The sequence below is a fragment of the Marmota flaviventris genome, chromosome 17 (genome assembly GCF_047511675.1).
Source record: "Marmota flaviventris isolate mMarFla1 chromosome 17, mMarFla1.hap1, whole genome shotgun sequence".
Taxonomy (NCBI): domain Eukaryota; kingdom Metazoa; phylum Chordata; class Mammalia; order Rodentia; family Sciuridae; genus Marmota; species Marmota flaviventris.
Genome location: NC_092514.1, coordinates 32,318,158 through 32,338,447, shown reverse-complemented (window position 1 = coordinate 32,338,447; position 20,290 = coordinate 32,318,158). Strand labels below are relative to the sequence as shown.

At 49.8% G+C, this 20,290-nt stretch overlaps 1 protein-coding gene across 1 annotated transcript in view; it reads left to right on the top strand.

The window, feature by feature from the left end:
- Positions 1–12,712, top strand: part of Rph3al (rabphilin 3A like (without C2 domains)) — a 117,983-nt gene extending 105,271 nt beyond the window's left edge. Inside the window, 4 exon segments of the mRNA XM_027924456.3 lie at positions 8,198–8,311; positions 10,001–10,110; positions 10,112–10,147; positions 11,677–12,712. Of these exon segments, the coding sequence (XP_027780257.3) occupies positions 8,198–8,311; positions 10,001–10,110; positions 10,112–10,147; positions 11,677–11,850 (434 nt within the window). The 3' untranslated portion in view covers positions 11,851–12,712.
- Positions 12,713–20,290: the final 7,578 nt, after the last annotated feature.

Sequence of the window (20,290 nt, the reverse complement as noted above, 5' to 3'; positions counted from 1 at the left end):
AGAGCTGCGTCCAGGGCCAGGCCCATGCTGGGCTCCTCACACAGCACAGCCAGCCCTCGCCAGCTGCTCACCTGTCTTGCCCAGTGAACCTACAACTTAATTCCACCCACTCTAGATTTAGTGGCCTTGGGGGACCCAGGTGAAGTGGATGAATCTGGGCTTTGTCTGTCTCCAATAAAACCCTGGGCGATAACAATACCAGCTTTGCCGTGTTGATCTTGGCAGGTCCTTCTGGGGCCTCCTGCCCATCACAGGGGGAGGCCAGCCTTACAGATGGGGCTGAGCTGATTTCCCACGGCTGGTCCAGGAGCAGGCAACAGAGGCTGAGAGTCCACAGAGGAAGGGGAGAGGCTTCCTCTGCCTCGGCTACCCTTGGGTAACCATGGGATCCAGGAAAGGCAGGTGGCTCATCCCACACCGTGGCTCTGAGCACAGATTCCCTGGGACTATGGAGGGCTGAGGTTCTGGCCCAGGTGAGGGAAATAGGCCCAAGCCCCAGAGGCTACAAAAACCTGGCCTCAAGGGCAGAGAGACCTGGAGGGAGAGGAAGAAACAGAGACCCAGAGACAGAGACTGGAGACAGAAACTGAAAAAGAATGAAGAAACAGACCCAAGAAGACCCAGAACACATGGAGACCCAGAAGAGAGGGAAATAGAGATAAGAAATGCAAAGGCAGAGAGAGAATTCTGGAAACATCAGTGAGAGGTGCAAAGCGATTGAAGAACAGAAAGCACCTGCAACCAGGAACAACGGAAGGCACTGTTCATCCCACAAGGAGTGGGCAGGAGGCAGGCACCCGCTGTGTTTTATGTCTGCCAGAAGCCAGAAGCAAAATCTGTCCCCTACCAGTGCAGAGAACACCCAGCCCAGCCCAGCCCAGCTGAGCCTCCTGTTCCCCAAGTGCCCGAGCCAGGGAGCAGACAGGTCTGGCCTTGGCTTTTCCTGCTCTCCATCCGGGATGCCTGGCACACCCCCTCCCCCACTTTCATATCTGCCTAAATCATACCCATCCTTAAATTCTGCCTCTTCCAGGAAGTTCTCCGTGACTTTCCCTCTGCCTGAAGGCCACCAACTCACAATCTGTGTATCATGTTCTCTCTGGAAGGAGCAGTTCTTAGCTTCCATCTATCTACCTCTTGGTCTATCCAGAGCTCCTCGGGCAAGGGCAGGGACCACAGGACTTCCACGTTGGCAACCACATCTCTATCGATCTGAGGATTTATCTTCGTTTTCTGGTGCCTCCTACCTGTCTGGGAGCCTGAAAGCAGGAGTAAATTAAAATTGATGGGAGAGAATAAGCCCTCCACTCCCCATGTCTGACTCCCCAGCCCAGTCTGTGCTGCCCTCTGACCCTCCCCTGGGGCCATCCTCAGGTCTTCCGGTGGCAGCTGGAAAGGGCTCCCCGCCCCAAGGCCTCACCATCACAACACAGGTGCCACAGCCTCACCCAGGCCTCCCAAGTGGTCCTGTGACCATCCCTGAATTGCAGATGAGGTGATCTGGTTGGTGGCCATCTGAACGCTGGGAGCACACCAGACCTCCTGACTCCAGGGCCTGACAGAGAGGGACAGCCTGGTTCTGAGTATCTTCTGGCTGCCAGTAGGCCCATCCCTGGGAGGACAGACTCCCCGGGCCTTGGGGCCATTTTTCTCTCTGTTTGGGGCCTAGGAAATTTCCAAACCTAAAGAAGATCCATTTCTCCCTCCCCACCCCACCCTCAAGAGCAGTGCCCCCTCCCTCAGGGCCCACTCATTCAATGTCCATGGCAATCAGCCTCTGACGGTCCCCCCGCCACCGACCCCCAGCTCTGTCCCTGCTCAGTCTAAGGCTACCTGTGACCTGACTCGTCCCCCTTGAGTGTCCTTCAAGGGAGAAGCAGTGAGAGGTGCCTGTCCAGTGGAAAGCCCAGTCTTCTATGGGAACAGAGGTGGCACTTGGGGCCCTGAGGTCTCCTGGGCCTGCTTTGCCTAAGGCCCACTGTCAGACTCAAGGAGTCAGATGTGGGTTACTACGATGTGGCCTTGCCCTCAGTGCCTCCTGGCTTGGTTGGGAAGTCAAGGCAGGCTTTGAGAGGAAAAGAAATTCAGTGGCACAAGGTGCTGAATGGGAGAGGGTAGGTCATCTTTCATATTTACTTTCTGCGGGCAGAGGAGGCTGTAGAACCACAGTTTGGGCTTCTGGGGATGAATTAGATGCCATCTTTTAAAAATATTTCAAGATGGGGCTGGGGTTGTGGCTCAGTGGCAGAGCGCTTACCTAGCATGTGTGGGGCACGGGGTTCAATTCTCAGCACCGCATATAAACAAGTAAAATAAAGGTCCATTGACAGCTAAAATATATTTTAAAAAAATATTTGAAGACTTGTGTAGCTAACTAGCTATTTATGTTAGTATGTGTGTATGTGCGTTTGTACGTAGTGCTAGGGATCCACCCCAGGGCCCTTGCACCAACTAGGCAAGCACTTCACCACTGAGCTACGTCCCCAGCCCTTGTACAGCTTTTTGTCTTGCTTAACCTTATTTTATCCGTAGTTCTTTTGTCTCCATTTTATAGATGAAAAGACTGAGGTTCAGAAATTTGAGGTATTTGTCCAGGTACTTCCGAAGCAGAGCCCAAGTTCAACCCTAGGTGCTTGAGAATGAACTAGAAGTCTCCCTCCCACACTACACACAGCCTCTGACTGACAGAGAAAGGCCCAGAGAAGACACAGAGAGGAATACTGGGGATAGAGAGACAAATGGCTGCCTGGGAGGATTTCTTTCTTTCTTTCTTCTTTTTTTTTTTTTTTTTTTTTTTTTCTTTTTTGGTACCAGGATTTAACCCAGAGATGCTTAACCACATCCCCAGCTCTTTTTATTTTTTGAGACAAGTTCTCACTAAGTTGCTCAAGGGCTCACTAAGTTGCTGAGGCTGATTTTGAACTCACAATCCTCCTGCCTCAGCCTCCGGAGTCGCTGGGATTATAGGCATGCACTACCATGCCCAGCAAGAGGAGGATTTCTAGGGACATTAGGGTGAGATTGTGGGTACCCTGTGTGCTGGGTGAGATGGGGGGCCATGGTCCTGGCAATGGGTAGCCCTGGTTCACAACCCAGTTCAGACTGAACAGTTTCTGGAAGCATCTGTGATCTTAACATCCATCCTACAAAGCAGAGCTTGGGGACCTACACTCCTGGCACTAAACATGGTGAACCCCAAGATCAGCCCTGCACCAAGACATATGGGCCTATGAGTTCAAGATACTACACACACACACCAAAAAAAAAAAAAAAATAGCTCCCATCTATGAAGCACCTGCCATGTGCCAGACACAGCCAGTGTTACCTCTTAATGTTCAGACATCCAGGGAGGGAGTCCTCACCCCCCATTTCATTGTTGAGCCCACTAAGCACACAGAGAGGTAAAGAAACTGGCCCAACATCACACAGCTGGGAAATGGCAGAGATAGGACACAGACCCAAGTGTCTGACTCCAAGTCAGTACCTCTTCACCACCCCACAGCCCCATCCTGCTGCCACCAAAACAGAGCCCTGGATATGGGAGGCATCTCGGTGAAATTTCAGGCCACAGACCCAGCCCTGTGTACAAGGGAGGCAGCTGTCCTCTGTCCCAGCAGGGACAAGCTCGACATCTGCAGCCGCGCCAGCCTGGTGGGCTCAGGAGAATGGCTTGGAAATGTCTCTGCGCTCCCCAGGGCCTTATCATCGTTCCTTTACATTTAAAATTTTTTTTTCCTTGTGTTTTTAGTATGCAAAATTTTCCACCATCTGCTTTGCCTTGGCAGAATGTTTGCTGAAAATATCTCCCTTCCTCTCTAATTCCCATAATTTCTGGGGGCTTTGGGAGCCTCCAAGCAGAGCAGCCATGGCTCACAAGTGCTTCCCGGGCTCACAGGCTGCCTGCTGTCCTTGTGCCAGGCAGACGGATGTTGGGTGGCACAGAAGGGCATTCCCTGCCTCTCAGCCAGGGTGGGGGCATCAGGGGTCTCTCCACTGCTAGACTGACCCCAAACTGAGTCCCAGGATTCAGACTCCTAGTGGCTCTTGGTTTGGGCCATGAAACCTAGAGAGATGTCTGGGGTCACGGAGAGAATAATGGCCAAGCAGAGCCTGGAGGAAGGCCCCCAAGGTCCCAATGCAATAATGTGAGGCCACATAGCCCCATCCACCTGTCTTCTGGCCTATCCCAGACAAGGTATCTCCACAGGACAGCAGCTGCCGCATGTATCCTTTGAGGTTGTCAAGAGAGACTTTCCAAAAAAGAAGAGTCTTCCCCCCACTTCATGTACCAAAACTCTGAGTTTCCATGGTGATAGACAAATTGCAAATCCATCCAAGAATGAGCTGGGGGTGGGGGGATGCTGGCCCATCCCTAAAGACGTGGACACAGCTGGCGCTGGGCTGTCTGTCCGCTGCTGAGGCTGAGCAGGGCCACCCTCCTGGGCGTGATGGGGGAAATTCGGGGATGCCAGGTTCCATGGCAAGTGATGAAGGAGCTCAGGACCCTGTGGAGGAGGACACAGGAGAGTCCTCCCCGCTCCCTGCCTCCTTGCCTCTCCCTGGATCCACGCGATGCCCCTTGTCCTCCCTAAGGCGACCAGCCCACCTTCTCCCGTGGGCTTTCCCATCCTCGATCTGAAAAATCAGGCGTGGGCAGAATCCCAGCTCTCATCCCTGAGCCATCCTGGACACAGCCTTTGGAGAATTAAAAGAAAGAAGAAAACTCAGCCCTCAGACCCTTGGAGTGTGTCGTGGAGGATGGAAGAGCAAGGGCCAAAAGATTTATGAGCCTAAAAGCTTTGTTAATAGACCTGGAAGATTTACGATCGCAGCTGCTGTGCAGGAGGAGAGGTAGCAGTGGCGATCGAATGGCAAATTAGCCAAGGTTTGGGGCATCTTGGGGACAGGAAAAGAAAGGACAGCTTCCTTGGCTGCTGAAGGAAGTGGGGGCTATTTGGGTAAAGGGCTTGTGGGACCAGATCCCCTCAGCAGCACCTTCCCTTTCCCCAGTGACAGTAAGTGCGCCAGCTGACGCTTCAGGTTTGTTTCTTTCTAGTGGGGTTTATGAGAGTGGATTAGAGATGGGATTTAGGTCTGAACATAAAGACCTCTAAGCTGAGACCTGGCCCCCGCTTGAAATCCCACATACAATGAGCAAAGCTGCCTGAGCCAAGAGATGGTGCATCAGAAAGAAATGAGTCTGCTGTGTGACACCATGGTGAGCTCAGTTGGCCTCTGACGTCGTTCCCCACCTTCCCATGGCTAGGGACCTCTGGGAGTTCAAGAATAAGCCAACTGACAATAACTTGGGGAATTTGTTTTTTTAACCCTTGTGCAGCACAGGTACCCCAAGGGGACATGGCAATGTGGCCCCTTCATCCCACCTCCAGGGGTGCCTTTTTGGACAAGACATACAGCTCACAATAAATGCTGTTCTCCCAATGTGGCATGGAACAGTTTGAGCCTGTGACCACATACAACAGATGACAGAATGAGCCAGGGGCATGGTGGCAAGGAATGAATGAGCGTGCCCACCACAACTTGAGCCCTGGGATATCCCATCCCATCATCTCCCGCTGAGCCCTTTGGCACCAAAGGATCAGGCATTATTGACACCAGAGAGCCCCAAGCCCACTCTGACACCTAAGTGCAGAGATGATCTGCAGATCAGCCATGGGGAAGACAGAACATTCCAAGTCAGGAAGCACAAATGGATCGCATTTAAGAGTCTCTGCCAGAGAGGGGGGAAACCAGCGCAGAAGTTGGTCACCTGGTCTCTGCAGGGACTGTCCCACCACGGAGCTCCACAGTGACCTGGCTGCTCCATCTCCCCTGCTCTTGGCATTTCTGCCTCCTGCCCACCTCCTCCCACCTGCTTTGTCCAGGGACCCACAGGACTGGCGTTTAGTCAGGAGATGAGTCAAAACTACGCAAATGCTTCTGACGCCCAGGAGGTCCAGTCTCGGCGGATTCATGCTCAAGGCTGCTCAATCCAGGACCAGAAAAGCAACCGAGTTCTGTCAGGTTGCTCAGGTACTAGGAAGGGGCGGGTGGACCCTCTTGGTTCTAAATCACAAAAGACTTAAAAAACCAAAGAAGTCTCCCTGGCAGGCAGGGGTGGGGGGAAAACCAGAGAAGAAAAGGGCAGGATCCTTGAGCCGACAGAAGAAGGAAAAATTGGGAACAGTCTCATGGTCCTGGCTCACCCTACTCCACGGGCCAGCCACAGAAAGGAGATCCATGTGGCCTCATTGGTGGACAGGAGCTTGGCCTTTAAAGAGGGGGAAGCTGGCATGTCCCCAGTGCAGAGGGAGATCTGCTGGGACCTTGTCACTGGTGTCCCAGCTGGAGGAGCTAAGACCTTGATGGTAAGGAGGCAACTGATCCAAGATCCATTTTCATGGTGCAATTGGCAGGACATGAGGATGACAGACGCAAGCACCACCTTGTCATACTCCCTCCATGAAGCACCTACTGTATGCCGGCCACTCTGGTTTGGAAGACCAGGACTTAGAATCTCTTACAGCCAAAATGGTCAGCCCAGCCCTGACCTTCTGGCTGCTTGCATCTGTGACCTGTGACTCCCTTAGCTGAAAGATGACAGAGGCTAAAGTCACGCAGACTTTCCAGAAGGCTCTAGATCCACGTGGAAGCTGCCATCTCCCCCTCCTGTACTCGCAGCCGATTTCCCTAAATGACCAGGCGCTTTCTCCTGCTGAACTCTAATGCAGTCTCAGAATTCTCCACAGGCTGCTCCAGACAGGGCTCAGCAGATCAAACTATTAGCTTCCGTTGGTACAGATCAATTCTGTTTCTAATCTTATCTCCTACCAGTGTGTACCTACAGCTCAGGGCTGGGAGAAGACTGCGTAACATCTGCCTGCTAAGCCCCTAGCCCAGTGCCTCTCCTCCTATCCTCCCTCTGTGACCAGCACTTTGCATTTCAAAGTAAATCAGACAGACACACACCTTGGAAATCCCACCCCATCCGCTGAGTCCTGTCACCTGGGAGAGCTGGTTTCTGTCATTTGTACTTATTATCCTTATATCACTTAATTAAACGTTATGTAAATTGATGAAAAGAGATCAGAGCTGTTTCATTAAAACCAAGATCTTGTAAAGTCTTGAAGAAAGCAACTTGCTTTGGGAAAAAAAGAAAAAATATCTATTGAATTAGGTGTGGGCAGACAACTGTGAGAAACAAGAGGAAGAAAGGGGAAAATAGAGAAGACTCTGCAGTCAGATTGCTTTCCCAGTCGGTGTCTTTGAGTTCTTGCTCTGCTTTTAAGAAACCGAAGCTGGAGACTTACACAAGGCCGCACGGATGTGGTTTGTACAGGGAAGGGCCGTGTGGGCCCAGCCTCAGAGAAGCGCCAAGGCCTGCCGCCAAAGATTGGCAAATGGATGTACATTTCTATGTTTAAAATTAAAATAGAGTGTTTAAAGGATGAATATATTCTGTATTATGACGCCCACTGTTGATGAACCAGCCAAATATGGTCTCACGGAGTGCAGAAGAGACTGTTCACCGGGAGCGCTCCCTCCCTCGCCCTCCTGGGACTCCACCCCCACCCAGCGGCTCCTTCTGCATGCACAAGGCCCACTGGGAGCTGGACGGGGAGAGACTGCAATGAGAAGCCGGGCCCTCTGGCTCCTGATTTTGCTCTTCCAGTGGAACCAGAGTGGTCACGGCACAGGCCTGGAGCCGGCCTGCCCAGGCTAGGATCCCAGCTCCTCCACTTACTACCTGGGGCACATGCCTCGGTTTCCTCATCTGTAAGATGGGACGATGAGATCTCCTATCTCATAGGGTTGTTTTGAAGCTGCCATGAATTCATGTGCAAAGTCCTGGGAAGCTGTGTGAAGGTCAGCTGCGACCTGATTCTCATCCCTGCAGAGTGTCACCTCTTGCCTTTAGATCTTTGCACCAAAGGGGATAATCAGCTTCTACCAGGCAGGCGGGTTCCAGTTCTGTCACATGTGGAGATAGTTGGGCAACAGACGAGCCCTCCTTGCTGGTTCTGGATGAGTTTGGTCCACATCCCAGCTCCTCACACCAGGTCTTACCTCCTTAGCAGGAAGGAGTAACCCAGGTTCTACACCGCACTGTCATGGCAGGAGGGAACCTTTCTGGTCCCCTCTATCCAAGCAGTGGCCCACAGGGTTGACCCCCTCTGCCCATGTCTGTCTTTTCCAGTGGTTTCCAGCGACAGTGACAGTGACTCCGATCTCAGCTCTTCCAGCCTGGAAGACAGACTCCCACCCACTGGGGTCAGGAACACCAAAGGTGACAAGCTCGTGGGGGAATCAGGTAAGTGTGGGTTATAACACTGTTTCCAAAGCCCCAGGTGCCGAGTGGCTTTGTCACTTCCTTAGATGGCAGCTTCGAGGCTGGCATCTGGTTGTTCTAGATGGGGGTGGAGGAGGACCTGGGGCTGGGCCCACTAGAAGCTAAATCTCAGCAGCACTGAAGAGCAGGGCATGGAGCCAGGCTCATCTGTATTTGCTGGGGCTTGGGACAAGAGGCAGGGCCAGCCAGGCCACGCCCTCCACCTTGACCCTGGGATTCCTCCCATGCTCACAGTGGGGTTCCCAATAAATGCCACTGCCTCAAGGTGACACTTCCTTCTCTTTAGCACAAGGGAGACAGAGAAGGTGGTTTCCAAAGCTTCCTCTGATTTTGACATGGCTGAGTTCACCTCTGTGACTCTGTCATGTAACAGAGGGTTAACTCCAGCAGAGCATGCCCTAGAAAGGTAAGGAAAGGCCTCCCCCTTCCCTTGAAACAGGACCTTCCTGAAAAAGGAGACACTCCATTCAGACATATTCCCAGGTGAGAAGTAGGATCTGGTTTTTTGGTTTTTTTTTGTTTTGTTTTGTTTTGTTTTGTTTCAGTTGTAGATTGATACAATATTTTTTATTTATTTATTTTTACATGGTGCTGAGGATCAAACCCAGTGCCTCACACATGCAAGGCAAACACCCAACCACTGAGCCACAACCCCAGCCTGAGAAGTAGGATATTTGAAAGAAGGAAGGCTGAGTTTAATATACAATTTAAGAGAGAGAGAGAAAGTGCATGTGCTAGCTGTATAGTAACTGCCCCAAATTGGAATGAAATGCCTTGGGGTGCCGTCCTGAAGCTAAGACTAGAAGATCTGTCCTCTATGCAAGTTTTGGCTAGATCAGAGATGGCAAATGCCTGGTACTCTTTTGACCACTCTCAGTCCTGTGTCCATGGCACAGTACTCATTGATCATGATTCTCTGAGCCCGGCTAGGGACTTAGAGTGCTCAGTACAGTTTTCCAAGTGGTCAGTATCAATTGGCAGAGATGATTGCAAAAGATTAAAAACTGCCCCTAGATTCAGCCCCTTTGGCCCCAAAATTCTTTATTAGAAAAATTGTAAAGGAGTCAGGCACTGTGGTGCTCACTTGTCATCCCAGTGGCTTGGGAGGCTGAGCAGGAGGATCGTGAGTTCAAAGCCAGCCTCAGCAACTTAGCATGGCCCTAAATGACTTGGGTGAGAATCTGTCTCTAAATTTAAAAAAAAAAAAAAAAAGACAAAAGGGACTGGGGATGTGGCTCAGTGGTTAAGCACCCTGGGTTCAATCCCCAGGACAAAAAAAAAAAAAAAAAGTGTAAAGGAAATACCTGTGCCACCTTGGTTTCCACACTCCTCCTTCCTCCTACCGTGAGGACTCTCATCCTCTCCCTTCACACCCACTCCCAGCTAGGACTAGGAGACAGGAAAGGATTGGGTGAAATGTTACAGGCTCCATTTCTGCTCTCAGCTGGGCAAGAACTAACAACCATATTGGAGGATTCTTTGGTGACTAAAGACAGCAGACTCCCTCTCCCTCTCCCTCCTGGGTTAGCCAAAATACACACCCTTCTCCCCACCACACACCCTCATCCTAGGAAGGCGGGAAAAACTAATAATTGTGAACTTTCCTGTCAGTGGCTTGTTGCTGTGAGAAACAGCTTGTGGTCCTTGCAGGTGGCAGCATGGAATCCCCTAGGATGGGGCTGACCCACCCGCCCAGCCTCCTCTCAGGAAGTCAGAGCAGCCTGACCAGTGAGACTGGGGAGGGCTCTGCAGACCCACAGGGGGGGGCCCCGCCCTGGCCTGAGCCCAAGGGCCCCGGTGAGTACCCGCTGCACCTTCCCACTTAACCACCACCTTCCCCCTCTTCTGTCCCCTCTTCATTCCCTCCTCCAAAACTGCAGAGGGACAGTTTTTTAGTTCTTGATGTTTACCAAGCGCAGTACCAGGCACTGGGGCAAAAAGCCAGATCCCCCCCTCCACTCCCCTGACCAGAGAGAGGAACCCAAAATAATAGCAACCACCCCGTCAATAAATTTAGCAATGCTTGTTACCAACCTCTACTTCACAAAATGCATAATCTGTCCAAGCCTTTCCCTATCTCTGGACATGAATAGGAACCCCACCTTGTGCCTACTCTGTGCCAGGCATCCAGTTCTCACCAAGCCCCCGTCATGTGCCAGCCTGGCCTGGGACTGGGGGCTCTGGTCAGTCCTTGCTCTCCAGAAACCTGTCCCATGAGGGAGGAAGCTGAATCGGCCTCCCAGGCTAGCCAGAGCTGCCCAGATCCTAGGACCGAGATCCTGGGGTGCTGGAGCCAGGGACCCAGAGCCCAGCCTGCCCTAGCTCCTCCAAGGTCAACTTCCATTCTGTTGACAGAGTAGTTGGGAGCCCTACTGTCCCCATTTGATAGGAGTGGAAACAGGGCACGGGGGTAAAGGCAATTATCCAAGGAGCCCAACCCCCTGGCCCTGGCCTTACCCAGAATCCTCATGTAGTCAGGGGGGTTCTCATGAGAAACTGCACCTGCAGGTGGCCCAGCTCCCTTAAGAAGAAGCCCTAACTGAACTGGGCACCTCCCTGGTCAGAGACCCACAGGCACATGTGCCCAGGGCAGCAGCTGATCTCCTGCCAGCAGGGCAGGGGTCTCCTTCCAGAAGCCTGAGTGCACCCCAGCAGCCACCCACCAGGACCCTCCCTTTGTCCCTCCCTCCTCCCTCTTCTGAAGCCTTCCCAGGGCATTTGGGAGGGGGGCAGTGGTGAGCAGCTCTCCAGGCAATGGAGGCATCTATATTCCTGGAATGGACCCTGTCCCCTCCCTCTAGCCTCCTGAAGTCCCCCACAGAGGTCAGTTTGGAATGAAGCAGGCCCAAGCTCTAGGCCCAACCCACCACCCATGACCATGTGAATTTGGGCAAACCATCAGGTTGAACCATATGAAACTGTGGTTTTGTAGGTCAAAAACAGTCAGTCACCAGCAGACTCTCTCCACAATCCCGTTATCACTGAAGTATCCCTCATGGGGTTGTGGGGAAGGTGAGATCCAGGGTCCCTGGGGACTGCCGGCCCTGAGTAGGTCCTCAGGAAATGTCCAGACATAGCCAGGGCATGGAGAGGGTTCAGGGCTTCAGAACAATGTGGAAAGCACTGGCTTAGAAGAGAATTTCTATTCCCATGTCCGTGGCTCCTTCTGACATCCTGAGGTCACTGGGCAGCAGCCTCAGGGGCAGGGACAGTTCCAGTAAGGAGGCTGCCTTCACCTCTATTTCGTTCCCAGAGGTCGAGCTGTCCCTGAGGAGGGAATCCATGTCTGCTCACTATGCACTGGTCTTTTTCTCTTTCCTCCAAAGGCAAAAGACACCCCCGGGCGAGTCCCCGCTGCTGATGTGGCTTCTGGGACTCGGATGCATGGAGCAGACTTTCCAGTGGAAGATCTTGAGAGAGAGGAAGGAAGCAGGAGCCAGGCCTCCCCAGCTCCTTCCTGGCCAGTCCCTGAGCTCTCACCAGCCACCCCAGTGCCATGACCTCTGACTCAACTAACCAGTGTTTGGGGGCCGAGTCTGCTTACCCCCACCCAGTGCCTTTCTGCACCCCTCCACTGCCAAGGCGCCCTCCTCCTCTACCACTCCCCTCCCACCAGCCTGCTCCGTCACTGACTTTTATTTATTGTCCCCCTACCTCTGTCCCCACCCCCTGTCTGACCCATCTTTAAGTCTGCTTGGGTCTTGGGTTGGGCTGGAAGGGCCTTCAGAGCCTCCTTGAGGGGCCTTCCCGTATGCACTGAAGTTTCAGCAGGAAGCTACATGGGCCTTTCTCCATATTTATATTTATAGCAAGAAGAAATACAACCCTGAGCGTTCCCCCTCAAACTGAGTTTGGCCCCTCAAGGTGCAAAGACCCAAGCCCAGAGCAGGTGGGATGAGAGATCTGTCTACCCCTTCCCCCAGCTTCGGCTCCCAGGGAGGCAAAAACAGTGTCCTGTCTTTCCCTGGGGCTGGCCCAAGAGCTGGCTTGAAATCTGGCTCCTTGTTAGGTTTCTCTGAACCCCCCATTGACCTTCCCAGGTTGCTCTCAGCCCGGGCAGGAGACTCCCCGAAGACACAATTCACTTCTCTTCAGTAGGTTTGGTTTGGCATGAAAAATACACAAAATGCAGGCAAATGCTTTTTGAAAACCCTGTGTGTTTGTGTGCGTGAGTGTCCACACCCTGCCCTCCTTCCCCGGACACCGGGTTCTCCAGGGGCCTCCTTGTCTGCGGGCCAAGAACCCTTATGCCCCCTGCCTATTAGCTCTTTGCCCTTGCTGCTGGCAGACGGTAAAACTCATGTTCCCCTGTGACCTGTTACGCTTCAGAATTAAAACAATAAAGATTAGAATTTGCATTAAGCCAGTGTTGATCCAGAGACCACAAGGTTTGTGCTTCTAAGATGCATTAGAAGAGAAATGGATGGGGGGTGGGGGGTGTGGTAACATTGATTTAAAAGAAATGAGCCAGATCGAGGTGTGGAACAAGAGTTCACGAAGCTAATAATGTTGAATGGGGAGGAAAAAAGTCATCTATGTAAAAAAAAAAAAAGTTATACAGATTTATATCAGATTTATATGTTCATCTGTAATAAAATTTTTTTAAGTGGACAAAAACTTCTGTCCTCCAGAAGCCCACTGAAATGACATCAAGCAATGAAAATGGCACAAACCACAGAAAAGCACAGGAGACAGGAGGGCAGGGGGTGCTGGAGACCTCTGGGCAACAGGACAGCATGATGTCTCGTGTCAGCTCTCCTGCTCCAAAACACCTAAGGGAGGAAGCCCTAAGGAACAAGCCCTCTTGCTCTGCAGAATCCCCCAGATGCTCAGAACTTGGAGGGACTGGGTGTCCCTAGGGTGGATGATCGGGATGGGTGTGAAAATGGTATCGGTAGAAGGAAGCAGTTAAACGGGCGGGGGGTGCCCGTGGGAGGCCCTGGGTTCCATCCCCAGCAGCGCCAAAAAATTAATTAATTAATTAAAGTGGCCCACCTGCCTAGTGACCACTCTTCCCTAACCCTGGCAGAGGACAAGTTTACTGATGGCTGAAGTTGAACTAGAAAGATTCTGGATTAAGGAGCCCAGGCCAGCCAAAGGCTGCAGGGAGGTGCTGTCCTGGGATGGCGAATGGTCAATGGGAAACAAACCTTCACTCTCAAAACCTAGTCCCCCCGCCCCACCTACCCCCAAGGGGCAGTGCATACTGAATTTCTCTCTGGGAAACTGATCAAAGAGGACACAGGGACAGATTTGACACTGGCGGGGGGGGGGGGGGTCCCTCCAGTCTAACAATGGGTCTCTACCCAGTCACCACTGGGAGGCTCCTTGTTCACATACCCTGCCCATGTGGACAGATACGGGGGCGGGGGGCTGTCATGTTTCACTCACAGTGTGAGCAGCCAAGGGCACCCAGGAGTCGACTGAGTCCTATAACTGAAAGCAGAGCTTCCAATCCACAGGAGATGGGAGTCCGGAGAGTCCTCTGAAGCTATTGCACCTGTGAAACAAAAAGATTTTTTTTTTTAAAGGAAGTGTTAGTGCTTTTGAAAATTAAAAGTAAAATCGCATTTTGGAGGATGGATACTGTGGACTGAACCCAGGGGGTGCTATACCATGGAGCTACTTCCCCAAACTTTTTATTTCGTTTTGAAACAGGTTCTCACTAAGTTGCTGAGGCTGGCCTCAAATTTGCACTCCTGAGTGTCTGGGATTAAAGGCGTGCACCAGTACACCCAGCTGAGACCAACAATTTGCAATCCTCCTGCCTCAGCAAATTATAAAATATCTTGGCATTGAGAAAAAAAAAGTCAAGAAATGTACAACCGAAAAGAATGATCAACACAGAAGTTTCCACTTCCAACTAATAGGAACTTCAAAGTGAGAAAATTATTGAATGTTTTCTAGATGGGTAGTAACTTACAGTTAGGAGCAAGAAGTTCTGGAGTTCTATTGCCCAGTAGGGTGACTATAGGTAACCATAACATGCTATGGATTCTTAAAAAGTAGAAGAAGCCAGGCATGGTGGCACACGCCTGTCATCTCAGCAACTTGGAAGACTGAGGCAGAAGGATCGAAAGTTCAAGGCCAGCCTCAGCAACTTAGAAAGACCCTGTCTCAGTATGAAAAATAAAAGCTGGGGTGCAGCTCAGTGGTACAGGGCTCCTGAGTTGAATCCCTAGTACCACAAAACTGGGGAGGCGGGAACTAGAAAAAAAGGTTTTGAATATTTTCATCATAAAGAAATGATAAATATTTGAGGAGATATACTCACCCTGATTCAAACATTACACAGTGTATATGCAAATCAAAATATTACATGGTACCTCATAAATATGCATAATTTTATGTTATGCATCAGTTTTAAAAATTAAATAAGAAGCTGTGCATGTAGCTCAGTGGTAGAGAACTTGCCTAGCATGCAAGAGGCCCTGGGTTCCATCCCCCACACCACAGAAAGGGAAAATAGGGGCTGGGGCTGGGGCTCAATGGTAGCGCATTTGCCTGGCATGTGTGAGGCGCTGGGTTCGGGTCTATGCATGGCATATAAATAAATAAAATAAAGGTCTATCAACAACTAAAAAACATTTTTTTAAAGGAAAATAGGTCAGAAAATTTAAAAAGATATTTCCTAGAACTAAAGCAAGCACAGAGACATGGCACCTCCCTGCCACTGTGACCCGTGCAGCCTTGGTGAATTTGATTGACAACACCTACTAACAGGTGAGCATGCGCTGTAACACCACACCCAGATTCCCCTCACTGGCTGGAGCAGCTGAGAGTGCACCTTAACACTCTTCCAGGGGATGCACAGGGTGGGAGGCCATGCCTTGAGTCGCCCTGGTCTCCAGTGGTGGTTGTCACCTTTGGCTGCTCATTGGAATCACCTGGGAAGGTTTAAATGCATTCCTGCCAGATCCACTTTAAAAAATTCTGGTTTAATTTTGGAAGCAGTCTTAACATGAGGAATTTTAAAGTTCACCAGATAACAGCAAGGTTCCGGGAGAGCTGAGGGCCATTTCTCTGCTCTTCTACATAGGCTCCAGGAAACATGAATAGAATGTTTAGCTGAAAACTGGGAACAGTCTACCACTGACAGAAGAATAGATGCAGAAATACATGTAAAGAGTGGAATATTATGCACTGGTGAAAATAAGTCCATACTTAAGATAGATGAATCTCACAAACATGGTGAGCAAAGAAACAGATGGCTAGAAAATAAATTCGTTACGATGTAGAGACTTTAAAACATGCAAAAGTTTTATATATTAGCCAGGTGGGTGGTGCCACCTGTAATCCCAGCGACTCAGGAGGCTGAGGCAGGAGGATTGCAAGTTTGGCACCAGCCTGGGTAACTTAGCCAGACCCTGTCTCAAAAAATAAAAAGGGCTGGGGATGGAGTTCAGTGGTTGAGCATCCCTGAGTTCAATCCCTGGTACCAAAAAAAAAAATTGTATTGAAATACTTTTTATACAGTGAAAGAATAAAGAAAGACAGTGGAATGATAAACAGCAGATTGAGGACACAACCTGGGAAGAAAAGGGATGCAATTAAAGTTTTTCACCTACATGGCAGGGCATAATTATAATCCCAGCAATGAGGGAGGCTAAGACAAGAGGATCACAAATTTGAGGCCAGCCTCTGCAACTTAGTGAGTTGTGAAATAAGTAAAATAAAAATAAAAAAGGGCTGGGACTGTAGCTCAGTGGTGGTGCACCCCTGGGATCAATCCCTAGTACCAATAAAAAAAAAAGGTTGTAATATATTTTATATTGTATTATATTTTATATAAGTGAATACATTACATATCCCATATTACATTTAAAATATTTTTCTCTGTCAGATATTTTAAAGTAAAAAATTTAAGGAACTGTATCAAGTCTTTTTTATCATTGTAACAAACCTTTCATTACATGATGTGACATTGTTAACTACAGGCACAATGTGGTAGAACAGATCTCTAGACACTATTCATCTTGCATAACCGAAACTTTCTACGCATTTGACAGCAAATTCCCATTGCCTCTCCCCACCCCCAGACCCTGGAAGCCACCATTCTGCTTTTTGTTTTTATGAGTTAAATCATTTTAAATACCTCACACAGGTGGAATCATGTAGTATTTGTCCTTCTCCACTTAGCACAATGTCCTCGAGTTTCATTCATGTTGTTACAAATGGCAGGATCTCTCCTTTTTTAAGGCTGAATCATATTCCAATATGTGGATATAGCACATTTGTTGTATCCATTTATCTGTCAGTAGACATTTAGATTGTTTCTGTACATTGGGTACTGAGTAATGGCTTGAACAATATATATTGGTTTAAATAATGGCAAAGCTCATTTTTACCACTTCTATTCTACCTTTTGTTGATGTCTCTAGTCAGTGACATATGATAAAAAAATAATAATAAAAAGCCTGCATGCTTGAAAGTAACCAAATATTGACTCTATCCTGCAACTTTATTGAAATTGACTTTCAGGTCTCTGTAGGAGTCTGCCCTCTCCATCAGTTCTGTGTAAGTTGTTCTCTAGTGACATGTGCATGATGACTTTATTCCTCTCCTCTTCCCTTTGGGTCCAAGGTTGAATCATAAAGACCCAAGCCTTTTTATGAAATTTCAGGATATCAGGATAAATAGGAAAAATCCTAAAATCTTCCAAAGAGAAAAAGAAATAGATCCCATACATACAAAAGATCAGGAATTAGAATGTCCTTAGACATTCTAATTTACTTTCTCAAAGTAGAATTTGAAGCCAGAACACAGCAAAGAAATATCCTTTCGAATTCAGCAGGGAGGGGCTGGTGATGTAGCTCAGTTGGTTGAGTGCTTTCCTCGTATGCACAAGGCCTTGGGTTCAATCCCCAGCAACACACACACACACACACACACACACACACACACACAAAATGAATTCAGAGGGGAAATTATTCCTAATCTAGACTTTTACACTCAGCCAAACATTCGTGAAGTGTGAAGGGAAAATGAAAATATTTTCAGATACATGAATTCTTGAAAATTTTCACCTCTCAGGCAGCTACTGCAGGATATGCTCCAACCAGACAAAGCAGAAAACCATAAAAGGGGATAAAGAGGCCACAGGAGAGAGGCAGAGAATATCCAGGGGGATGGTAAAGATGTGTGACTTGGCCAGACTGGAGCTCAGACAGGGGAAATAGATGAGGATATACAAGAAACATGTGTATTTGGGTAGATTGCACCTAAGAGCTGAATCCTATCCTATTTTATAATCATATAAAATTTTAAAAATCAAGAATTAGAATAAGCTGAGATTTAGGTACAAAGGAGCTAGAACAATTCTTGGGGTTGCCTAGAGAGGGACTCCAAGTGGCAGGGGATTGCTACTCGATGTTGTAAGTGTGGTGTGACAGTTGCCCTTTGTAGACTACATACTACATTTAAAACAATAAAAATAAATTAATGGAAAAATACATACCAAACTCCTGATGAACCCACAGGGCAGCGGATGGAGGCAGTGAGAGCCCTGAAGCCGTAAGGAGTGAGTGAGGCAGGGAGACTGTGAGTTCTAGCCAGGCAGAGAAAGTACAGACTTGGGCTGGACTTAGGATGGTTCAACTTTGGCGGGATGGGGGGTGGGGGTTGGGGGGAGTGTACAGGGAATTAAACTCAGGGGCGTTCGACCACTAAGCCACATCCCCAGTCCTATTTTGTATTTTATTTAGAGACAGAGTCTCACTGAGTTGCTTAGTGCCTCGCCTTTGCTGAGGCTGGCTTTGAATTCGAGATCCTCCTGCCTCAGCCTCCTGAGCCACTGGGGTGTCAGGTGTGTCCAGCTCAACCTGCAACTTTTTGACAAGGATGCAAAAGCAATCCACATTCAGTGGAAACTGGACTTCAATTTTTTAATTTTGATCTTTTCCTGGCTATCTGTATGTGGCTGGTCCTCTCCCACCAGGTTGGGCGGCAGCAGTGAGCTCCCGGCAGACCCACAGTCAGGAGGGGCAACAACCCACTCCACAGAGTGTGGTGTTGCTAATCTATGACGTTTGGAGTGTTAGGTGTATTCAATGCATTTTAACCTTAGGAGATTTTTTCAAATTAGCAGGGTTTATAGGAATGTAAACCCCATCCAAAGTCCAGGGACTCCTGTATCCACAACTCCACCTGGGAAACATCTAGCCTGCGAGTGGCTGTTGCTTCCATTTCTAAGCTACAGGTGCTCTACCTGTGTCTCTTCAAGGGACCAATCCCTCTCCGACTAGCAGCAGCATGAACCCCACAATCAGCCCCCCACAGAACCCCAGGTCTCAGCCAGACCTAGCCCAGAACAGGGACCCACTCCTGGCAGCCCAAGGATGAATTCCAAATTCATTTCCTAGAAACAGGTTTATCATAAATCAATCCTGGGAGTCTCAGGTTTAGGGTGAAGATGGGATCCAGACCCTCCCGAGGGGTCTTAGGAGCAACTTCCAGAGTCAAGGGTTCTCTGTGGGTTGCTCCGAGAACCAAGAAATTCTTTCTTAACAAAAAACACTTGAGGGGCTGGGATTGTGGCTCAGTGGTAGAGCCCCTAGCATGTGTGAGGCACTGGGTTTGATTCTCAGCATCATATAAATAAATGAATAAAATAAAGGCCCATGAACATTTAAAAAAAAAATTTAAAAGGCTGGGGCTGTAGCTCAGTGGTAGGGCACCCCTGGGTTCGACACCCAGTACTGGGAAAAAAAAAACAAAAACATGAAAACCAACGCAGAGTCCTGCCACTGTGATCAGCACATCAATAGCAGCTGTCATTTCTCCTATAGGACCCATATGTAGCACCTATCTTAGGCATTATTTTATTATTTTTTTTTTCAGGCATTGCTCTTAGGAGAGCTTAAAGAGAAGTTCAGCGGCCACCTAGTGCCAGCCGGCTGGGGCTTGGGAACAATGATGCTGGTCTCACTCATTTGTACATCTCAACCATGCCCTGCTGAGGGCCAGGGCAGGGTTCTAATGGTGCACAAAACAGAGATGGCCCCTGTCTTCCTATTGCCTCTGAATCACCCAATGGACTTTTAAAACAGATCACTGGTCCCCCTCTCCAGAGTCAGGGTCTAGATGGCTGGGCTGAGAGGTGCATTTTTAAGTTTCTAGGTGACACTGAGGTTCCCCTTTGGGGGACCTCACTTTGAGGGGCACTGATGCAGTAGATCCCACTAGGGTTACCTGCATTTTCTCCGGCCGGCATTCCTAAAGCCACACCAACTGGGGGATGTGACATAGACCTTGACAGGGGAGGCAAAGGAGGGGAGACCAGGATGGCAAGCTGAAGGGTGAACCCCTGTCTCCAGTTGACTCCTTGAACGAGATCTGCTGCTGTGTGCCTTCCTCCAGAAAGATGTGCTGCCCTGAGCCTGTGCAGCCCCGGAACAAAGAGCATCCACGGGCGGATTCACCTCCCACGGGCTCAGCAAATTAGAGCCATTTCCACCCCCAAAAGTGAGGGCTGGTGTCTCTCCCTAATGGGAACGCGGCCGTTGTCTGATGCTGCCTCTCCAGGATGCCAGAAGCCTGCATGATCTGTTTCTTCCTCTCCTGTGAATTGTCACCGCTACGTTCTGTCTGGGCGCAGGGCGCAGCGGGCTGCGGAGAGGGAGGTGGCCTGGCTGGGGAGGGAGCCCCACCGAGGGCTCCAGGCTGGGGCTCCTTCGCCGCCTCAGCCGCCCCCACCCCCGCCCCTCGCCTGCTGGGCTTTGTTTGCTGACAACAAACAAGAGCCCTCAATTCCACTGAGCCAAGGCCAGGGAGAGATGAAGCATTTTGCTGTGAAGGGAAGATAATAACCATCGTAGCCACCATTTGTGGAGTCAGGCACCTGTGGAGAAAGTAGGGAAACCTCACCAACCCGGGAGTCCTAGGCTACATTTACTAGTCCCATTTCACAGAGGGAAAAACTGAGGCCCAGAGAGATCGAGA